This window comes from Pipistrellus kuhlii, unplaced genomic scaffold (assembly GCF_014108245.1).
Source record: "Pipistrellus kuhlii isolate mPipKuh1 unplaced genomic scaffold, mPipKuh1.p scaffold_m20_p_2, whole genome shotgun sequence".
Classification (NCBI taxonomy): Eukaryota; Metazoa; Chordata; class Mammalia; order Chiroptera; family Vespertilionidae; genus Pipistrellus; species Pipistrellus kuhlii.
This window is the reverse complement of record NW_023425515.1, coordinates 52,112,834-52,135,547: the sequence shown is the minus strand read 5'-3', so window position 1 is coordinate 52,135,547 and position 22,714 is coordinate 52,112,834. Positions and strand designations below refer to the sequence as shown.

Sequence of the window (22,714 nt, the reverse complement as noted above, 5' to 3'; positions counted from 1 at the left end):
TCCTGCTCTCTTTAGCTACATGGCTGCCACAAGTTTTGTTAGGATTTATTTAACTTCTATAATTGAAACTTTCTGGCCTTGAGTGGAGTCCAGGGCCCGCCAGAGTGTGCTAGAAGATTGGCTTGCTTCATTGCCTGGGAAACCCAAGCCTCCTGCTTGCTCTGTGGCTGCAGCCATCTTGGTTGGATTAATTTGCATACTCGCTCCTGATTGGCTGGTAGGCATGGTTTGTGGGTATAGCAAAGGTACAGTCAATTTGTATATTACTCCTTTATTAGATAGTATGCTTTTTAAATGGAAAGTAGGTTACTTGGTCAGGAACTGAGCTATTTGGTTGTATTGTTCTGGGTAATTCACATTACAGTTTCATCTTAAAATGAAGACGGACAGGGAGTTTTCTAATGTCCAGTATTATAACTCTGATTCAAGATGATTTCTATAGCTATTGATATGAAAGGAATAATATGAAAATGGAAGTTGAAAGGGCATCTCAAACACAGTTAAGTGCTTTAGGTAGCTTAATGGTTGGGAATTTGAGGGTAAGAGAACTACTAAGTAGAATGATTAAGCTAAATGAAGAAAGCTGGACCTCCCCCTATGTTAGATTAACTATGGAACAGAAATGGACAAATGCATATATAAAAATTAGTAAAGGGGAAAATATTTATGTTCATAATGATAAATTCATTTAGAGAGTATGTGTGGTCAGTGGACTAACAATGTTCTTACTACTGCCTTATAAAGCACCAAAATGATGAGTAGCAACTTGAGAAAAGAAAGAAAAAAAAAAGAGCTACATTTCGAAGCCAGGCTTCAATAAAAACACTTAGGCAAATAAAACAACCACTCCAAGTCAGTGCCAGCCACATCCTGAACAGGATATCTCAACACTTTGTGTTGAGGTGGTACTTAAGATTCATTAAGTCTCAAAAAAAAAAAAAAAAAAAAAATTGCCGGGTCTGGTGCGGCCAGGCCCGGAGCAGCAGCTGCCAGGCTGGGAGTGGCCAGGCCCGGAGCAGCCGGGTCGGGTGCGGCCAGGCCCGGAGCAGCGGCTGCCAGGCTGGGAGCGGCCAGGCCCGGAGCAGCCGGGTCGGGTGTGGCCAGGCCCGGAGCAGCGGCTGCCAGGCTGGGAGCGGCCAGGCCCAGAGCAGCCAGGTGAGTGCGGCCAGGCCCGGAGCAGCAGCAGCCAGGTCCAGAGCAACTAGGTCGGGAGCGGCGGTGACCAGACCTGGAGCAGCTGGTTGTGGAACGAACCAGAGCAACAGAGGCCAGGCCCGGAACAGCCAGGCCCGGAACAGCTCGCTCTTCACCTGCCCCTGCCCCACTGCTGCCTCTCAGACATGGCTGGAAACTTTTGTGGGAACTTGAGGATCTGCTGAATCAAGTGATGAAGGCTTAGATCTGGATGTGTTGAGTTAGTATAGGGCTAGGGTGTTGATCTGTGAGTGCCTTGGGTGGGGCCTGGATGAGGCTGGTTGACCTATTTGGAAATGTCTTTTGTGTGAAATGTATCATTGGGCATGTGGTGGTATTATTGATATGAGAAAATGCTAAGTAACTGATTTACTATCGGGGAAAGGGAGGGAGGAAGAGACTGAACATAAACTGCACCTATGGATGAGGACAATGGGGGATGGGGAGGGGGCGGAGGGTGGGATGGGAACCTGGTGGAGGGGGGAAGAAATGAGGAACCTTTGTAACAATTTGAACAATAAAGATTGATTTAAAAAAAAAAATTAATGAAGTCTCACATTCTCTAAGTCTCCACTGCTATAATTATTTTGAAAATACCTACTTAGTATAGAGCATAATGCCAGGAGTCACAAGAAATATAAAAAGAAATATAATGCATGTCCCTAACCACAGAGAACTTAGTACAAGAAAATCAAGAAAATAACTAAAGATAGCACATGCCTGTATACATCCATTTGCTTTGGAATTTAAATCATATTTTTCATAGAAACAACAACAGAAAATGGTAAGATTTCCAGGTCCCACCTCAAACTTATTTAATGAATATTTGTTTGAGTCTCAGTAGTTTTCCTTAATTCTCAAAGTGATTCTCAACCAGTTTGAGGAGCTAATAGGAAATATTGCCATATAGCTGGAAAAAGCAAATGCAATATTACAATTTTATAATTAAAAAATAAAGACTACTTTTCATGATACAAAAAACTATGATTTTCATTCAATTTAAGAGTAAACATTAGCTATAATTATATACAGTACTATGTACTAAGTACTGCTCCAATTGCTTTACATATAATTTATATATCATGATTATTTTACTCACTTTATTATTAAAACCTCAAAGAGGAGGTATATCAATACCCTAAGTTTTAAGATGAGTAAATGAAGATATAACAAGGTTAAATAATATGCTTAGTCACAGAGCTCAACAAAGTTTCTTGGCTGGTGGGGAAACAGAAAAGAATTTATTTTCCAAGTAATCTCATCACCCAACATTTGTAACTAGGGCTGAAAATAAGGCTGGGAGGCATGAAGATAATCATATACTTATAGTTCCATAAGCACTTTTTTTTAGGAGTACATAGACTAAAATGAAATGATTCAGAACAGTATAGTCCCAAAGAATTCCATATTGTTTACATCACAGACAGGCTTACACAAGGGCCTAGAATATATGTACATGGAAGTTCCGTATAGCAGCGTTTGTGATGGCCAATAACTGGAAACAATCTAAATAAATGTCCATCAAGAGAGGGCAGGCTAAATACACTTTCATATTTCTACAAGGGAATGCTATGTAACCTTTAAAAAAAAATGAGGTGGCTTTATACTTATAGATATGGGAAAAAATACCTAATATGTAATACTTAGTGGCAAAAGAAAGTTGTAAAATAGCATGTGTTTTATGATTCCACTTGTGGGAGAGGAAAAGAAGGGGGAAATATATATGTGCTTGAATATGATCAGAAAGTTTCTTAGGAAAAAACAAGTTACTTACAATGCGTACTTCTGGACAGTGGGGAATGGGAAAAAGGATCAATAAAGAGATTTAAAAAAAAATATTATATCCTTTTGTATTAAATTTCATTTTTACCAAACACACATATTGTTGATATTAAAATAGCTTATTAAAAATAGAGTATTATACAGCCTAAGCTCTACTTATATAGCAGTTCCTAACAATAGAGTGGTATGTAATGATCAATGGTGAGACATTTCCCAACTATGATAGTGGTTAACCTAAAGAAGCTTATGAATGACTTATTTCTTATAAATAAGAGTAAAACCAACATTCTTCTAATTAATTCATTAATGCAAATGGGGGGTAGGTCTTTAAGAGTCAAGCAGAAGAAAAAAAATTATCTCTTATAGATGATTATTTTTAGGAGAATCTGCATCCCAGAAGAATGGAGTCCCTTAACATCTTTTTAAAAAAAGGAGATTCCCCCTTAGTCTGAAATCCTTAGAAATGCAAACAGCCTTCTTGGAAAAAAAATAAAATAAACACCTTTATATGAACTCCAAATAAGTCTGAGAGCATCCCAGGGAGTGGACAAAATTTGTTTTTCATCCGTTAGAAAATATGCTTTTGCAAATTTTGTATTCTTAAAGTGCTATTTATCCATTAGTCACAATTATCAACTTTTCCCTGTATCTAGTCCATGACCAAATCCTGCCACTTTCCAAAAGAATATTTCCTGGTGTTGACCACTCACAAGCATCGGACCATCCAAATGTAATTACTTCGTGCTTCAGAAAAAGCCTCCAGCCTCTCTGTAGGGAGATCTCCACTGTCATCTTGCAGAGCTGTAAGAAATCTTTAAAAGCTCAAGAGAGCTTCCAACTATTTCCAAAAGTGATAGGCCTTATCCAAGTGATTTTAAATATCTGTCCCACTCTTTAAAATGCCCTCTCCCCATAGACCAACTGGAACTCTTTAAATAAGTCAGACAAATAAACTCCTCATTTGTCAAGGGGCTCATCCTTCCCTTCACATTCCTACACACCACTCGCGTGATGCAGAATAAACATCCGCCACCCCAAATCAATGTCTTTTCCCTTCCAGTACTCTCTCTCTTCAGGAATCCCTTTCCTCTCACAGTCTGCCCACCTCGGATCCTCTCACAGTAGTGTTGCTGGGATTGCAAGAATCATGCCTCTTCTCCTAATCTCTCCAATAACTCCTGAACAAGATCTTTCCAAAGAGCCTCGTTTGCGTTTATCTCTCCAACATTTTTTGTGTGATCTCCGCCCTCAAGACCTTTGATTTATTTGGGTCCTGCCTCCCCTACCGGACACTAAGTTTGTTTAGGGCCTGAGCAGAGCAGGTTTTCTCCGACGTCAGAAGTTGGATACCCAGGCCGGGCCGAGGCTGGCGGCTCAGGGAGCAAGGCACCAGGCAAGGACAGACCCCAAAAGCCTTTCTCTGTTGCTCTGGGCGGAGAACCGTCCTGAGGAAAGGGCAGACCGCGCATAGGTGCCCAAGGCCGGCTAAGGACAAACGGAAGCCCTCCCGCGGGGGCCAGCGTGCCTGCGGGCCACTGGAGCTAGGCCTGGTAGGTGAAGGGAGGCGAGTGAAGGGCCGGATCTCGGACTGAGTCGGGAGAGGACGGGCGGGCGAGGACGGGACCGGAGTGTGGCTGCTCCGGCAGCTCTGCGGGCCTGCGGCGGGGGTGGGTTACCGTTAAGAGACTCACGGAGAGGAGGAGTTGAGGAGCGTCCCCCACTCACCTGAAAGAGGCGGCCGCCGGAGGCTCCAGCTGCCCCCCTCCCAAATTTAAGCCACGTCAACTCGGGAATCCCGAAGGGTAACACCTACCACCGCCGCGCCCCGCGGGGCACTCTGCCACTCGCGGCAGGTCGGGGCTGGGACGGCAGAAGGGATTATGACGCGGACCAATCAGGGCTGCCGGCACGGCGTTGCCAGGGAGACCAGGCACGCCTTGTTTGCAACTAACCCGTCAACAATGACAGTAACCAATCAACGTCAGGGAATGCTCCGCTTCCTCAAAGGAACAACCAACGGACTCCGAAGATTCGTGGAGGGGCGGGGCCTGGCGCGAGCTAGTGTTCCGGAAGAAGATCTGAGTTCGAACCGGAAATACCGGGAGGGCGGGCGTTCGGGGAAAGATCAGGTGTTTTTTACCTCTGTGGTGTGTTGGTCGGGTTCCTCCAGTTACTCCACGGCATCGGCCTCGAGTGACCCAGACGACCACCGCCATCAGGGTGGTTGTGTGGCCTCTGAGAAGAGAGTGTGGAATGTGGGCTTTGCTTTTGAAATAATAAAATATTAGAGCCGGAAAGAAAGTCGTCTAATATGACCTTTTCATTTTACTGGTGAAAAATGAGAACCAGGTTAAAGTGACTCGCCCCCAGACAGATAGTGACTTAGTAACAGAACCTGGACTAAAACCTGGCGTCTATATAAAAGATCAAAGATGTTTCTTATGGACATGAGGGAGAGAATAGTCACGTAGGGGTGTCGAACTCAATCAGAGAAGGGGCCAAACTCTAAAATCCAGCCTAAATTACGGGCCGAATGGTTTACTGAACAGTCATAAACTGTCATTGTGATGGAAACGCAGCGGAGTGCAGTGATGACAGCGCGGTGCGGGCCACATTGCAAGGCCTGGCGGGACGGATTTGGCCCGTGGGCCTCGTGTTTGACACATGTGGAATAGTGAATACTAGTTAAGTGCCACATAGGAAGTGGCGCTTAAAGTGGGCCAAAAGATGAAATTTGAGGACTCAGGTCCTGGAATGGGAGTCAATGAGGAGCTCCAGTAAAAAGGCACCGAAATTATACATGATCTCTTTAAGTCACATTTGTCAAACACAAGGCCCTCGGGCCAAATCCGTCCCGCCAGGCCTTGCAATGTGGCCCGCACCGCGCTGTCATCACTGCACTTCGCTGCGTTTCCATCACAATGACAGTTTATGACTGTTCAGTAAACCATTCGGCCCGCGATTTAGGCTGGATTTTAGATTTTGGCCCCTTCTCTGATTGAGTTCGACACCCCTACCTTAAGTCCTTAAGGCACTCTCTTGACAGGGAGTATTAATTTGAATTTATTGAGGCTACTGTATGCCAGGCACTGAGCTAGTCCACTAAATCCATCTCCCTAATGCTCAATAAGGTCTTTGCTGACTACCCATCTGAAACTGCAGTCCCCTGCATTTACTGTATGCTGTATATTGTTGTTGGAGATACACCTATGATAAAGGGGCGAAAATTCCTGTTTTTCTGGAACTCAGTTTAGTGAGGAGAGAGAAAATGAAGATGAGTAATACAGTAGGTGGCAAAACACTTAGTGAAAAAAAATAAGCAGAGAAGGGGTATAGTGCATGCAGAGGACTGCAATTTTAGAAAAACAGAGCAGGCCTAGTAACTTCTGTTTCATCTTCTTGTACTCAAACTTGGAATGTACAGGGCTGCCCTTCCAGAGCCTGACATGAGCCAAGGAGTGCAAGGTCTTCTGTGGGCTCTCCAAGAGCTTCTAGTTGAGGACAGCAAACAAAGGAACGTTGCTGAATATGAACTGCAGCTGTTTAGAGCTGAGACACCCAGCTGACTGCATCAACAGCTGAAACTGCTCCCTGATGATATATATACCTCTCATGTAGCTAGTCTCTCAGAGTTATATTTATTTATTTTAAGTATATTTTTATTGATTTTTTTACATTGTGGAAGGGAGAGAGATAGTTAAAAACATCAATGAGAGTTATCGATAAGCTGCCTCTTGCACGTCCCCTACTGGGGATGTGCCCACAACCAAGGTACATGCCCTTGACCAGAATCAAACCCGAGACCCTTCAGTCCTCAGGCTGACGCTCTATTCATTGAGACAAACCAGTTTCAACATCTCAGTGTTATATTTAAATAGTCATTAAATATAACCCTCATTAATCAGGGTTCCTGAAGGGGTGAAAAAAAGTCTATGAAATTTGGATTTTGTATGAAAAGATGTACATACGTGTCCTACAGAGCTCTGGCTTCTTAATTGGTTATATTCCCCTACATCAACAAAACTCCCAGAAGAATCCAGAATGTACCAAACACCGCACACTCAAAGCCTAAGAAAATATGATTCTTCTGAAATCCCTAGCGCTCATAGGTAATGAGTCATGGGTGTTTTCTCTGGAAGGGCAGAGATATCTGTTTATATTTTGGTGCTCATTTATTGATTAGGGCCTGCCTGCAGAATACTGTTGTAGCAGATGGGAACTTGTGTCATACCTATGCAGAGTACAAAGGGATTGCTGCTCTAAATTGTTTGGGTTCTGTTCTGGTGTCCTGAGGAGACCAATATGACATGGGGTAGATTTCAGATTATTTGTCTCCATGTAGCAGTTGATAGTCATCCTTCATATCAATTGACTCCTAGAAACAGATGTCAGAGGAGGCCGCCTACAGGAATTGGGACTTCTCCTGATTTCCCTCTTAGAAATGTTGGCAGTGCTGATTAGGCATTAGACCCATGAAGAGACTGACTGGCTTTAGGAAAACTAAGACCAGGCCTGAGGACTGTTTCATCCTCTTATACTCCTTAAAACTTACAATGTACAACAGCCCTTGATGTGTATTTTCGTGCCCAGCTCCAGGCTTATGGTCTCCTCAGGTCTCTGTATGTAGTCTCTTTGAGGATGGAAGAAATTGAAATTCAGGGATCTGTTCTGTCTGCAGTTAGTTATCAGCTTGCCTTCTGCTGGGATAAGCTTTGGGATGGGGAGGGTAGATATTAGGTTGTATCTTAGGAGGGCTGTGTAGAATGAGCAGATGTCCTTGTTTCATTCTTCTCAAAGGCATCAGAGATGCCTGAGGGATGCAGAAGCTCGTTGTTTCCTCCTACTTTGATATTAAGAACCTATCGCCTGTCTTTCAGTTCTACAATAGCTAAGCATCCTCAAGCAGTGGCAGTTTGCATAAAGTTGGAAAGGGCTAAGCAGGAACCCCGGCACATAGGAGAGCTATAGAAACTAGGTATCCTTGCCTAGGGGATGACAAGGGTGGTCTCCCAGCCATAGATCACTATTAAAACGTGCAATGTATCTTCTGAGGCTAGAAATGCTAGAGTTCTTTGACTCAGAGGCCTGGAATAGGTTGTTCTTCAAAATTGAATGAGGCCTCTTTTAACTTCAAATCTTTCCCACAGAATCATCAGGCTCTGGGTACCACAAGGAGCATCTGGAGCCAGGCAGAAAACCTTGGAAGCCATAGTAAGCAAAGGGTGGGGAATGGCTCAACAAGTGGGTTGTTCACCATAGAGGATGAAGCCACAGTGTTTTGTAGAGAAGCAGCAATCATGTCACAATAACTCCGGTACTACTTTTATATGAATCATTATTGAGTATTAATAGTATACTAGAGGCCCCGATATTCGTGCAAGAGTAGGCCTTTCTTCCCCAGCTGCCAGCACCAGCTTCCCTCCGGCACCCGGGACCTGGGCTTCCCTCACAGTCCTGGCTTCTTCCAGAAGGCCATTTGGTTTAATTAGCATATCCACACTTTTATTATTATAGACTAGAGGCCTGGTGCACAAAATTCATGCACTTGTGGGGGCGGAGGGTGGTCCTCCAGCCCAGCCTGCACCCCTCCCAGTCTGAGAGCCCCGTGATTGATCACCCCACAGAGAGAGGCCCTGCCTACCACCACCAGCTAGGTAGCCTGGGCCTCCCTCTTTAGGGCACTCTTAGGCCCCCCCACAACTGGTGGCTTTTCTCTGCAGGGTGATTGTGGGGCAATGGCAGGACCCCCCGACCAATCACATCACACCCACCTTGGCACTGCTGTTATGGTGACCAGGAGGAAACAAGAGGTCAGCAGTTCAGTCTGCTCACCAATCCCTGCCCACTCGAGCCTGCTGCATAGGCTGGCATTCAGTTGTCTGTTCTGTCCTTTTGGACGTTACGGATCCTGGCTCTTTATATATTAGGATACTTATAAGCACAGACTTTGCCCGGCTCTGATGTGGCTAATTTTTTGTTTAGGAGCTCAGAACAAATACCAGGCTTTGTGATGGGGACTTATCTAGCCCATCAATTTGAAGAATGTTCTTATGTACCTTAGGAGATGTAGCAGGCCCCTCTTTTGGACAGCCCCCAAGTACTACAAATGTTCTTCAAGATACAGCTATATTTAATATGTTAATATACTAACACAAAGAGAATACTAAAACTCAAGTTATACATCAAACTGACATCTCTGATATACTTCCTAAGAACTTTCAAGGACTATAACACTAAATAAAGCCTACCCTCATTAATATTCCTAGCAAAAAAAAAAAAAAAAAAAAAACTTCACCAAGATTAACAATGTCACCCAACCATTGTTGATATAACTAATAAATTTGAATATTTGTATATAAAGCACATACTGTGTGAAAGTCTATGGACTTCCTAATTGTCTTAAATTGTCCTAGGTGTGTCCTGCTCAATAAACTCCCTTTCATTTTTATAAAAAATTTATAACATATCTTCTTCATTTACTATATGAGTACTAAGCATGCTATTTTGGAAGGTGTGTTTAACCTAAAGTCAAAGCCAAGTTATTTATGGATTTTGTATAACCAGAATCAGTTAGCAGCCTTCCTTCTGATTCTTGAAGTAAATGCAATCCTACCTTTTGTCTCCTGACTTATTCTTCTCAGCCCTCAAGATTATCAACCTTCTCATTCACTTTCCTTACACACATTTTAATTAGGCTGACAGGCACAAGAAATACAGACTAATTAATATGAATGATTTAGCTGCATAATTTATAACCCAGTAATAAAATACCTTATAGGAGTTGTGTACAGACACAGGTGTTGAGTCTACTCCCTGGTATAGTCTTTTCTATTAAGCTATGACTTCCTTTTTAAGACCATGTAATGCTAAGAGCTGCACATTCTAGAGAAGGCCATCTTGGGACTTTGCCTTATCTCCCTTGTCTTTTCTATATCTTATGGGAACTCCATGAACTCAATCCATATTCATCTTATTTTTATTAATCTTTCTATGCTGCTTATTATTTTTGTGACCATTACATGAAAATACAGAGCATTAAAATTGCTTGGATCTCTTAATAGTAGGACAAGCCCACTTTTCCATGCATGCTAGACAAATCCACACTCAACAAATAGTTACTAAGTACCTCTTCATGATAAATTGGTTGAATAGATATATTTTCATTCCCTCTGCCTAGAACACTCCTCCTTCTCCCTCCACTTCCTTGAGAGGCAGTTTCTGTGCAAATTCCAGACTAAGTTAGTGACTCTCATGTCCACACCACTCCCTGAAAAGTAATAGTAACAACACTGTAAATCTTCCTCTTTTTAATATTTATCTCTCTTATTGGAATGTAAGCTCCTTTAGCAGAGACAGTCTTCTACATCTAGCACAGTATCTTTTACATTAGAGACACTTGGTAATGATAAATAATGATAACTAAGTCATTTAGCAATTATTAAGTGTATATAATGCACCATCCAAGTGCTCATGAGAGTTTCCATAAGGTGAATGGGGCATTTTCATGCAACCAATTAAATACCTATATAAATCCCAAGTATGAACAGAGTGAAGGAAAGATTAACTGAAATGAGTAAGTGGTTCATTTTTTAGTTATATAGGCCTGAATTTAAACTTGGGCAAGTTAGTCAATGTCTATGTTGTTTTCACATTTGCAAAATGGAAATTATAAATGTTCCTATTCTATAAGGTTGTTGTAAGGATTAAGTAAATAATGACCATAAAATAATTAGCAGAGATGAGCACTTATCACACAATAAATGTTAACTATTACTTAGTAGCAGTAGTAGTAGTAGTAGTAGTAGTAGGAGTATTATTAGGTTCCTGGAATAAGGTGGGATGATTTGATGAAGGGTCTATAAATACCATTACCTTAAATTCTCAACTAGACTAGTTAATGAACCAACTGTTAAAGACTACTGCTGAAATTATCATCTTAGATCAGCAGTTCTTAAACTTTTATAAAAAAGACAAGAGAAAAAAAGTGTTGATGAGAAGGTGGAGAAAAGGGGATCCTTGTACACTGTTGGTGGGAATGTAAATTGACACAGCCATTATGGAAAACAGTAAGTAGCTCCTCAAAAAATTAAAAATCAAATTACCATATGACCCAGCAATTTCTCCTTCTGGGTAAATATCTGAAGAACATGAAATATATAATAAAATATTATTCAGCCACAAGAAAGAAGGAAATTCTGCCATTTGTGACAATGTGGATGAACCTGGAGGAGTTCTGTACAGACACAGGTGTTGAGTTTACTCCCTGGGATAGTCTTTTCTATTAAGCTATGACTTCCTTAGCTATGCTAAGTGAAATAAGCCAGACAGAAAACTACTGTATAATCTCAGTCATATGTGGAATCTAGAAAAAAAAAAGTAAAATTCATAGAAACAGGGAGTAGAATGGTGATGGTGGTTACCAGGGGCTGGGAGGTGAGGAAATCAGGAGATACTGGTTAAAGTGTATAAACTTTCAGTTATAAGATTAAGTACTGGGGATTTAATACAGTATAGAGCATCATAAAAACAGTTAATAATACTACATTATATATTTGAAATTTGGTAAGAAAAGATCCTATGCATTCTCACCACACACACACAAAAGATAGATGTATTAATGAAATTATGCTAATCATTTCACAGTGCATACATATATAAAATAATCATATTACTTTAAATAGATATAATTTTATTAATTATACCTTAATGAATCTGGGGTGGGTCTTCAAAATTTAATTATTAAAGTCCAGTCCAGCAATCATGCATTGGGATTCCCTTTTGTCATGATATGTAATTGACCTCAATAGATATGGATATTACTGAAATGAAGAATATGAGGCAAAGTGGCTTTTCTATAGAATTTATATTAACTACAGAATTTTCTACTATTTTTAGATACTCTATAAGTTCCTAAATGTTAAAAAGAGAGAGAGAGAGAGAGAGAGAGAGAGAGAGAGAGAGAGAGAGAAAAGCACTGGCCAGTGTGACTCAGTTGAGCAAGATCCCATGTATAGAGCATGTGCTGGTTCAATTCCTGGTCAGGACACATGACTGAGTTGCAGGCTTGATTCCCAGTATGGGGTGTGCAGGAGGCAGCGAATGGATGTTTCTCCCTGTCTCTCTCTTCCTTCCTCTTTAAAATTTATTTAAAAATATTTAGAATTTGGCCGAAGCCGGTTTGGCTCAGTGGTAGAGCGTCGGTCTGCGGACTGAAAGGTCCCGGGTTCGATTCCGGTCGGGGGCATGTACATTGGCTGCGGGCACATCCCCGGTGGGGGGTGTGCAGGAGGCAGCTGGTCGATGTTTCTCTCTCATCGACGTTTCTAGCTCTCTATCTCTCTCCCTTCCTCTCTGTAAAAAATCAATAAAATATATTAAAAAAATATATTTAGAATTTGTATTTTTCATATTTATATATGTTTCATATATTGTTTGTATTTAAAAGTACATATAAATGCACTTTCTTATATATAGTGAGTTCTGATGTAAGTAATCCAACAAAATTAGATTCTAATTTTGATTAAAGAATTATTGATAAAATCACTTTTTCATGTGTCATAGATTTTTTTCACTCTTATCTGAGTAATACAGAATTATTTTGTTACTTAATATCCTATCTAATAAGAGTAATATGCAAACTGACCATACCTCCACTACACCCACCAGCCAATCAGGAGTGAGTATGCAAATTAACCCAACCAAGATGGCTGTGGCCACAGAGCAAACAGGAGACGTGGGTTTTCCTGGCAATGGAGGAAGCCAAGCTTCCTGCACACCCTAGCCAGCCCTGGACTCCACTCAAGGCTACAAAGTTTCAATTATATAAAATAAATAAATCCCAGCCGAAACCGGTTTGGCTCAATGGATAGAGTGTCGGCTTGGGGACTGAAGTTCAATTCAGTCAAGGGCATGTACCTTGGTTGCGGACACATCCCCAGTAGGGGGTGTGCAAGAGGCAGCTGATCGATGACTCTCTCTCCTCGATGTTTCTGGCTCTCTATCTCTCTCCCTTCCTCTCTACAAAATCAATAAAATACTTAAAAAAAAATAAATAAATTGTCTAATTAAAAATAAATAAATAAATAAATAAATAAATAAATAAATCCCAGATACCAGAGCCTCCACTTGTGTTGCCAGGGGACACTGCAAACTACCACAGGCCCCTCGCACAGGCTGCCCCACATCCCAAGGGAACCCCCACCCTGATCCAGGACACCTTTCATGGCAAACCAGGTGGCCCCCACCCATGCAGCAAACCTCTATACTATCTTATCTAATAAAAGAGTAATATGCAAATTGGCCATCATTCCAATACACAAGATGGTTGCCCCCATGTGGACAAAAGATGGCTACCACAAGATGGCCAGCAGGGAAGGGCAATTGGGAGGGACCAGGCCTGCAAGGCAGGGCAGTTAGGAGCAATCAAGTCTGCAGGAGAGGGCAGTTAGGGGTGACCAGACCTACAGGGAAGGGCAGTTAGGGGTGACCAGGCCTGTAGGGAAGGGCAGTTAGGGGCAATCAGGCTGGCATGGGAGCAGTTAGGAATCAATCAGGATGAGAGGGGAGTGGTTTAGGGGATGATCAGGCTGGCAGGCAGAAGCAGTTAGGGGAAATCAGGAAGGCAGGCAGGCAAGCAGTTGGGAGCCAGCTGTCCTGGATTATGAGAGGGATGTCTGACTACCCATTTAGGCCCAATTCTACTATCTGGTCACCCCTAACTGCCCTACTAGGATAGGGCCTAGACGAGCAGTCAGCCATTTCTTGAGGGGTCCCATATTGGAAAGGGTGCAATCTGGACTGAGGGGCACCCCCCACCTCCGTGCACAAATTTCATGTACCAGGCCTCTAGTAGTAAACATAATAGCATGATCAGTCAGAAAGTATGATGGCGTTGTCAAAATTAAAAGTAAAGATTGTATTTCAGTATTGCGGGGGGGTTTGAGTTAATCTAATCAGTTTAGCTGCGTTTGGTTTTATCTTCAATGCACCAGCTTCAAGTTGTTTTATTTTTTAGCTGCTGGTACCTTGTGTTTGTTAGAATAGGGTCTTGAAAGCTGTTCTGTTTCTGCTCCACCCTCCTCTTTTAGTCATCCCTGAATGCTTTTGCCACAGACGGGCTCTCTCTCCATGTACCTTTTCCCTATCCTAGCAGTAAACTATTGCCTATTGGAGCTAGGCTAGTCTTTGAGACATGGGTGGTATGTTGTCCTGATCCAGCCTAAATTTTGGGCCAGGTCTCTTCTTCCTGGTGTTGGGGTGAGGATTCCTCAGGGTTCCTACCATTCTACCCCATGGCAAATTGCTGTGGCTGGTCTTTAGTAGGAGTTTTCTCCCCAGTATTAGCAGACCTCTGGTTTCTGTTGGTGTAGGATTTCTGAGCCCAAGATTTTCCTGCCCCTCCCGGGAGTGGAGGGTTTGGTTCTATCCCTGGATTTCTACTTGTGTCTGGGTCTATCTAATGTTTCCTACCCTGCCCACAAAGACATTTTATTTCTGTTCCTTCCTTACCTGCAATGGAATTTCGTCTGAGCCTTGGAGGTTAGAGGGCTTGCTGCCCTTGCGATTGCAGCTTTAAGACAAGGGTTTGAGAAAGTGGGTGATGCTTTGGGCATGTCAATCAACCAGTAAGTAGCAGTCTTTGTGTTTGCCTGCACCACTAAGGTCATCTCTTCAGGTTTCCTACCTGCTCCCAAAGTTTTTTGTATTTAGTTAAGTCTAAATTCCCCTTGTCTGAAACTCCTAAGATTCTAATTGATGTGCTACCCCATACTTGGCCATTTAAGAATTTGCTAGAATTTTAGTTACTGTAACATCTTATCCTGTCACCTTGTCTCCAATATTCTACTATGAAATACCATGTTTCCCCGAAAATAAGACATCCTCTGAAAATAAGACCTAGTGCATGGAAAGATAAGACATCCCCTGAAAATAAGACCTAACACAACTTTGGGAGAAAAAATTAATATAAGACACTGTCTTATTTTTGGGGAAACAGGGTAGTTCATTTTACAGATACTGAGCCCTATCTCAATTTAGTTTTCTTGAGGCTTAACTGATAGGCTAAAAAAAACTTATTTTTGTAGATTATCTGGCATTTCTTTTAAGGTAGAAACATTCTCATGTAGCTTTCTACATTCTAAGTGAAATCAGAACTCTCATTTGCTTATTCACAGATGAACTTTTATACATTTATGTTTCCAATTATTAATAAAAATTATTTTAAGATTTTGACTAGAATTATTCTAAACTCAACTTTGGGAATGGATATTATCCTATTTGGTCTGCCCATCGAGAAATACTGGTATTACCACTCATTTATACAAAACACACACTCCAGGTTCCTTATATGGAGTTCATGATTTGTTAATTGATTTTAACTTAAATTCCATATTAACAAACATAAATGGTGGTGGCTTCTGCTATTAAAACAAAGATAAATAGGGATTATCAGAAATTATTAGGTTGGAACAAAATAATCATATAGGTATCTAGGAACATAACAGAAACTAAGCATTATATTTACCTCTAAGCTTCCTAGGAGATAAGACAAATAAGGAAATGTGGGCTTTATATTTCTTATAGAAAGAATGCAGTGTTTATATGGAGACATTTTTATTTATTTACTTTATATATTTTATTGATTTTTTTAGAGAGGAAGAGAGAGGGATAGAGTTAGAAACATTGATGAGAGAGAATCATCAATCAACTGCCTCTTGCACACACCCTACTTGAGATGTGCCGCAACCAATGTACATGCCCCTAACCAGAATCGAACCTGGGACCTTTCAGTCCGCAGGCCGACGCTCTATCCACTGAGCCAAACCGGTTTTGGTGGAGACATTTTTTTCTTGCATTGAATCCTAGGATTTTTTAAATGGAGCTCTCTCTAGAAATAACAAGATAGAAATTGTGTTCAAACAATATTTTGCAGAAAACAATTAAATGTCTATCAGTTGGCCTTTCCCTTACTTTCAAACTTTTGACATATGTGTACTCCTTCTATAATTTTCGTAACGCTGAGTATCCCTCGTACTCATGAGAATGTAGAATTAGGCGCAGCTAAGCACGGTGCAGAGAATATCCCCACCAAACTCTTCCCGTACCCCTGGGGGTATGCATACCACACTTTGGGAAACACTGCCTTACTTCAATAAAGGCCAAGAGTACACTTCCGTGCTGCCTTCCTCCCCGTGACACCCAAGCTATTCGCACGTAGTCGCATGCGTGAAGTCCCCGTGTGTGAGTTCAGTTTGGTTTGGAATCACCCAGCATGCACAGCAAGGGGCACCGCCTCGGGCCACCTGCTGGCCGGCCGCAGCGTCCTGCAGGGTATCCCCGCAGGGCGGGCCGAGCTTGAGTAGGGCCCGCACACACCCGCCCCCAGCACACGGATGCACACCGCCGAGCACATGCCAAGATGCGAGTGTAACCTTAGCATGGAGTCCTCGCTCAGGGAGAGCCACGCCCACCGGGGCCCGTCCTCCAGGGCCACCCCCCACAGGACACCGAGTGGGGGCGCTGGACGATACTGGCTTAGTGGGCACCGGTGGCGATGCCACCTACTCGGTAGATTTGTACGATCAACACGGGTCTATTTTTACGTTCCCTGCACAGGAGTGGCCAGTCTCCTCCGAGACTGCCCCCTGAGACCAGTCATCAGTACTGTCCTGTTTTTATTTGGAAAACCAGTGAACGGGCTCACACGTTCCATGTGAATGTACGTTTCTTAATCACAACTTTTCTACCGAGTGTTTGCACTATCCCTCTTTCCGGACCTTGTTTAATGAAAGTAAAGGAAGACCTTGCTTGACTAAAAAAAAAAAAAAAAAAAAAAAAAAAAAAAAAAAAAAAGTACACTTCCTGTATTAATAGAGTAGGAATTTTCATAATAAATATAAAATGTTGAAGTAATCCTGACAAGTTTTTCAGAACTGTTGAAGATATTTATTTTGAAAACACCTTTAGTTGGAAAACAGAACAAAAAGAGAAATATCACATTTTATAAAAGCAGTAGAATGACATGCTTTAATTCCACAATAAAAGCCACACCAATTTGTGTGTGTGGCCAGAGTGTATGAATGGAAACAAACAAACAAACAAACAAACAAACAAACAGAACTGAGATAGAGGTAGAAGATAACTCTTTGCTTAGAACCTCTCAAAAACTGTAAGTTTTGTCAAAGCATGCCAGAGGCAGACCAATATAATCTCCTGAAATGTAGAACTTATATCATTGCTCAGGGTAACTCCCTAAGGGGGTTTGGTTCCACCAATAAATAAAGTTCCTAATTCTATATCAAGCTCATCCTTTGGGACATCAACCTCATCTCCGGCTTCTTCCCCGAGCTTTTTCCACCAGGGCGCTTGTATATGCTTCAGAGTGGTGAGGTGGGCCTGCTTGGCCTTGGCCGCCACAGGTCTGGATCTACTTAGGAAGAGCTCAGGTTCTTCCCCTTCTGCCTCCTTCAGAGTTGGTGCCTCTGCAGTAAACAGAAAATAAACAGGTAAGTGTCCTGTACAAACAAGTAGGAATTTGGAAACTACAGAGTCAGAATTCTGCAATAGCAGGCAGGGACAGGGTTCCAACTCTGAATCTATCATCATTGCTCGATCTAGGTGGCATGTAACTATTCACAAGTTGTAACTGTGGCTGGCAGGAACTGCACCCACTCCCTCATTCTATGTTTAAAAGAATAAAATAAGATGCAGATTTATTTACAAGCAGGAATATTTAAAATAATAGCAGAACTCCATCCTACAGATGAGAGCCTGTTATAGCCCCCTATTCATTAAAAAATACAAAATTTTCAAGTAACATCATTAAATAGAGGACCCCAGTCCCCTCTGCTCCACATATATTCCAAGTGTTTTAGAGGCTGACTGAAACACTATGGCTTTATGGATGGGATATCTCATTAAATGCACCAGTGATGACTAGATGAATTCAACTTTGTGAAAACCCTCCATTAAAAATTATAAAATGGCCCTGACTGGTTTGGCTCAGTGGGTAGAGCATCAGCCTGCAGACTAAGGGGTCGCAGGTTCGATTCCTGTCAGGGGCGTGTACATTGGTTGCGGGCACATCCCCAGTAAGGAGGTCTGCAGGAGGCAGCTGATCAATGTTTCTCTCATTGATGTTTCTAAATCTCTATCCCTTTCCCTTCCTCTCTGTAAAAAAATAAAATATATATTAAAAAAAAATTATAAAATGGCACTGTAACCACTGGTGTCATCTACTTCTAAAATATGATCAAGAGCTTTGAGAATACATAATATAATCTGGTTAGTAGGTCTTAGTATCTTTTTAAAAAAATTGATTTTAAAGAAGGGAGAGGGAGAGAAACATTGATGGGAGAGAATCATTTATTGGCTGCCTCCTATACTCCCCCCGCCCCCGCCAACCCCCGGGATCGAGGATCAAGCCTGCAACCTGGACACATGCCCTGGCCGCAATCAAAGCTGGGACCCTTCAGTCCACAGGCTGATGCTTTATCTACTGAGTCAAACCAGCTTCAACTGGTCTTAGTATCTTTAAAATGAATAACTTTGTCTGAGTTGATGTACATGAATGATAGAAAGGCTGGAGGAAGTAGTCAAGAAGGTTATGGGATCTGCATCATTTGGCTACATTGTGTATTGGTATGAACTAGAAGTATAAATTTCTAAGGATAGGAGATGGAATAAGAGACCACTAAATGGTGTTTTCCTTCTGAAGATCTTGAATATCACAAAATCTTGTAAAGGTTCCTTTTAGAAAATAAAAAGGGAACGAGCACGTACTCATTAACTGCTCAATGTTGGTATTGATCTGTGCCTTCAGAGCCTCTCTGTGCTGTTGGGCTCTATCTTCTAGGGCTCTGCCCATGAAGTAGTGTTGTAGTCGTTCTTGTGCTTGGGAATGGAGCTCTCTGCTGGCCACATCTGACATCTGAGAGCTCTTGAAACAGAGGACATAAAAAATTGTCACAGGAAGGACATATATACCAAAGTATGTTTCACTCAACCACTTAGCAGAGGTTCCAAAATGCTTAATTGTCTCTCATCTTATCAATTGACCAGAGGCCCAATGCACGAAATTCTTGCAAGAGTAGGCCTTCCTTCCCCCGGCTGCTGGCACCAGCTTCCTTCTGGCACCAGGAACTCAGGCTTCCCTTTGGCCCTGGCTTCATCTGGAATGATGTCTAGTTAATTAGCATATTACCCTTTTATTATTATAGATTGTTATGTCTGATGTCTACCTACCACTCTTGTGCAAGCATTTAAATAGATCTTAAAAGCAGCTTTAGATGAAAATACCGGTGGGAAGGTTTCTTTTTGATATGCTCCTAAGCCTCACCTCCTCACAGTGTGGTATTCTGGGAGAAGAGAGAAGATCTAGAAATTATAGTGAAAATTATAAATGGTTTGGTAAAGACATGGCCTGGAAGAGAAGTAACAAGGCCAATCCTTCTGTTCTAGACCCCTCCTGATAAGACTATCGTAGTTATATTACGATTCCCAAACTTATCTAAGCCATGTTATAACTGCTTCTGATTTCATAGAACAAGGGACAAAATCAGCTAAAGGACCAAGTTCTTTTGGCTAGTCAGCTACTTTAAAGGGAACTTAACTAATTAGTTTGGAGAAGAATGAAATTTAACTTTAAAGTTGATAAAGCTTCCAACATCACAAAAATTCCAATTTCTGGATCTTGGATACAGCTCTGTTCCAGTAAACATCTCACTTTTCAGCCATGGAATATTAAATAGGCGCAGTACAATATGGCTAAAGTAGAACTTAAAAAAAATAATTTTATTGATTTCAGGGAGGAAGAGAAAGAGCAAAATAGAAATATCAATGAGACAGAATCACTGATCAGCTGCCTCCCGCATACCTCCACCAGGGACCAAGCCCAAAACTAAGGCATGTACTCTTTCTCAGAATTGACCTGGGACCCTTCAATCCACAGGGCAACGCTCTATCCACTGAGCCAAACCAGCTTTCAAACAGGCGTAGGCATCAGAATCACACACAGTACATTAAAAAAAAAAAAAAAAAGGACATTAAATATCTAAATGTAAGAACTAAAACTATTAAATTCTTAGGAAAAAATCGAGGAAAACTTCATGACATTGGATTTTGCAATCATTTCTTGGATATGAAACTGAAGGCACAGACTATAAAAGAAAAAAAATCCTACAACAAAATTAAATTACAAATTAGTCTTCACCAAAATTAAAACTTTTGTGCAAAGTTTTATACTATCAATAGATTAAAAAGGAAGCCCAATGAATGGGAGAAAATATTTGCAAACCATATCTGATAAGGGATTAATATCCAAAATATTAATATATAGAGAAACCCTAAAACTCAGTAATAAAACAACCTAATTATAACATAGACAAAGAACATAGACATTTCTCCAAAAAGATAAAAAAAATGGACAATAAAAACATGAAAAGATACTTAAAATCACTAATCATTAGGGAAATGCAAATCCAAATTACAATACCACTTCACCCATTAGGATGTAAAAATAACAAATGTTGGTGTGAATGTAGAGATAGTCTTGCTAATGTAGTATGGAAAATAACTGAATGGAAGCAAAATCTCCTCCTGTACTACTGACTATACATCTTTGGTCCATAAAGTTATACAGAAGACTCCAAATTAACTCTATGGTAAAGTAACTGCTTTGCCTTATACCAGCAATATATGTACATATCCACCTGATACACCACTTTGTTGGCAAATATCATGTACTAAAATAATGAAACACTGATATAGCATAGAAGGCTACATACTGGATGTCTTCTAACATAGTCATCAACATGTTGCTTCAGTTCAACTCTCTGTGCATCAGTAAGTTCTCTGGGTCCTTGCCAAGGAGCAAATTGTTTCTTTTTCATACGGCACCTTGCTAGGAATTTAAGAGCCTGAAAAAAAAAAAAAAAAGATTTATGATTTTTCTTCCCTAATAGAACTAATTTCTTCCTTCAACAAAAAATGGAAGCAACAATACTTCAATAGCTGTTAACTCTGTGTATGAGGAGAGGGATGGGCCAGTGATAGGGATGAGAGAAAATAATTACTTTCTAATTACATTATTCTGTAGTATTTTAGTATTTTACAAAGATAAATTCATGTATTATTTGCGCATAAATAATAAAGAGGAAGTACAGGAAATAAGCACCGAGATCTAGTTTCAATTCTAGTCCCTAATATCTATACTACAGAAACAGTGACCCTAATTCTACTTAGCCTGTAGGATTATAAAGATAAAAGAGACAATCTATAAATAAAAGCTTTGTAAATGAATGAATGTTCTTCCTCATTTCCTTTAGAATGGAATTCTGATAAAAGGGGAAATCTTGCTAAAATGCAAGATTTGGAGACAAATTTAAAATTATTCTAATTTTTTCACTGATTTCCCTTCTTTGCAGTTTTCTTTCCATTGAAGTTCACATTAAGGCAATGATTTTCATCTCATGACACATATAAACAAATTTCTAAAATTCTGTGGCACACCAAAAAATATATTTTTTGCCGATCTGACAAAAAAATAGGTACAATATTGATCCATTTACACCAGATAGCTATTGTGCTGGCTGTTGTCATTTTTTAATTTGATAATCTAAGAGAAAAGAGGTCAGTGCCTCTGTCTAAATAATCAGATACTGCATACTTTAAAATTCCTGCAGCACACATGTGTGATGGCTTACTGGTGGCAATCGGTACTTTAAGGCAAAGGCTGGCAAATTATGGCCCACAGGCCAAGTCTAGCTTGCCGCCTATTTGTTAATGGTTTTCAAGAGTAGGGTTTTGTTTTTTTTTTGTTTGGTTTTTTTTTTTTTTTACTTTTTATCTGGTTATAAAGTTTAAAAAAATATTTTGTGACATATGAAATTCACAATTCAGTGTCCATAAATAAAATTTTATTGAAACACAGTCACACTCATTTGTTTACGTATTGTCTATAGCTTCTAATTATAGAACTGAATAGTTGCAACGGACTTCACGGCCTGCAAAGCATAAAATATTTTATTGTTTGATATTACCCAGAAAAAGTTTATGTAATCCTATTTTTTTAAAGTGTCATTTTTACAAGAATTATTAACAAAAAAATTCTTTCTCTGCCTGCTTACCATGTTCCTTTCCCACAAAGACAACTTTAACTCTTCCATGTTTTTCTTTAGATGCTTAACTCCATCTACTTCTCTGTGATTTTCAGATATAGGTGTTATTCATTTACTTTCTTGTATGGAAGGTAACGATTTAGCTCTTTCACTGCTTATAGTCCCACATATGTTCCATATCACCAAACATCAAGTATTAATTACAAAACAGTCACGGTTATATAAAGTACAGCATAGGGAAAATCTTGTAATAACCATGTATGATACCAGGTTGGTATTAGAAATATTGGGGAATCACTTTGTAAAGCATATGATTGTCTAAAATGCTGTACACCTGGAACTAATAAAAAATAATATTGAATGTAAACTGTAATTGAAAAATAAAGTTATAGTGTGTAATAATAGTCCATTGTGTAAATAATAAATAAAATGAAAAAATATATCATAATTTCAGTTAAGTCAATGTTCATGTTTATATCATTATCTATATTACAAAAAGCCTGTGGCCCTAATGCCATACTGACCAAAGACAGGCTTGGGTGGATGGGGCTGCTAGGGCAGCATGCACAGGTGGGCGGGGCTGTGAGCACTACAAGGCTGTGCTGGTGGGCGGGGCCTCGAGA

General features: G+C 40.6%; 2 protein-coding genes across 8 annotated transcripts in view; both read right to left on the bottom strand.

Annotated features, from left to right (window-relative positions):
• GOLGB1 (golgin B1) overlaps window positions 1-5,166 on the bottom strand; it is an 84,327-nt gene extending 79,161 nt beyond the window's left edge. For all 3 annotated transcript variants that reach the window (XM_045583955.1, XM_045583956.1, XM_045583957.1), the window contains exon 1: window positions 4,702-5,166. The gene's annotated coding sequence lies outside the window, so the exon portion shown is untranslated. The remainder of the gene's footprint in view (window positions 1-4,701) is intronic.
• An 11,731-nt stretch (window positions 5,167-16,897) lies between these two features.
• IQCB1 (IQ motif containing B1) overlaps window positions 16,898-22,714 on the bottom strand; it is a 48,539-nt gene continuing 42,722 nt past the window's right edge. For 4 of the 5 annotated variants that reach the window (XM_036445980.1, XM_036445984.1, XM_045583954.1 and 1 more), the window contains 3 exons: window positions 20,760-20,891; window positions 18,757-18,913; window positions 16,898-17,456 (listed from right to left, as the gene is read on the bottom strand). In XM_036445980.1, coding sequence (XP_036301873.1) covers window positions 17,227-17,456; window positions 18,757-18,913; window positions 20,760-20,891 — 519 coding nt within the window. In that variant the 3' untranslated portion in view covers window positions 16,898-17,226. The remainder of the gene's footprint in view (window positions 17,457-18,756; window positions 18,914-20,759; window positions 20,892-22,714) is intronic. The other variant, XM_036445983.2, reaches the window with a different exon arrangement.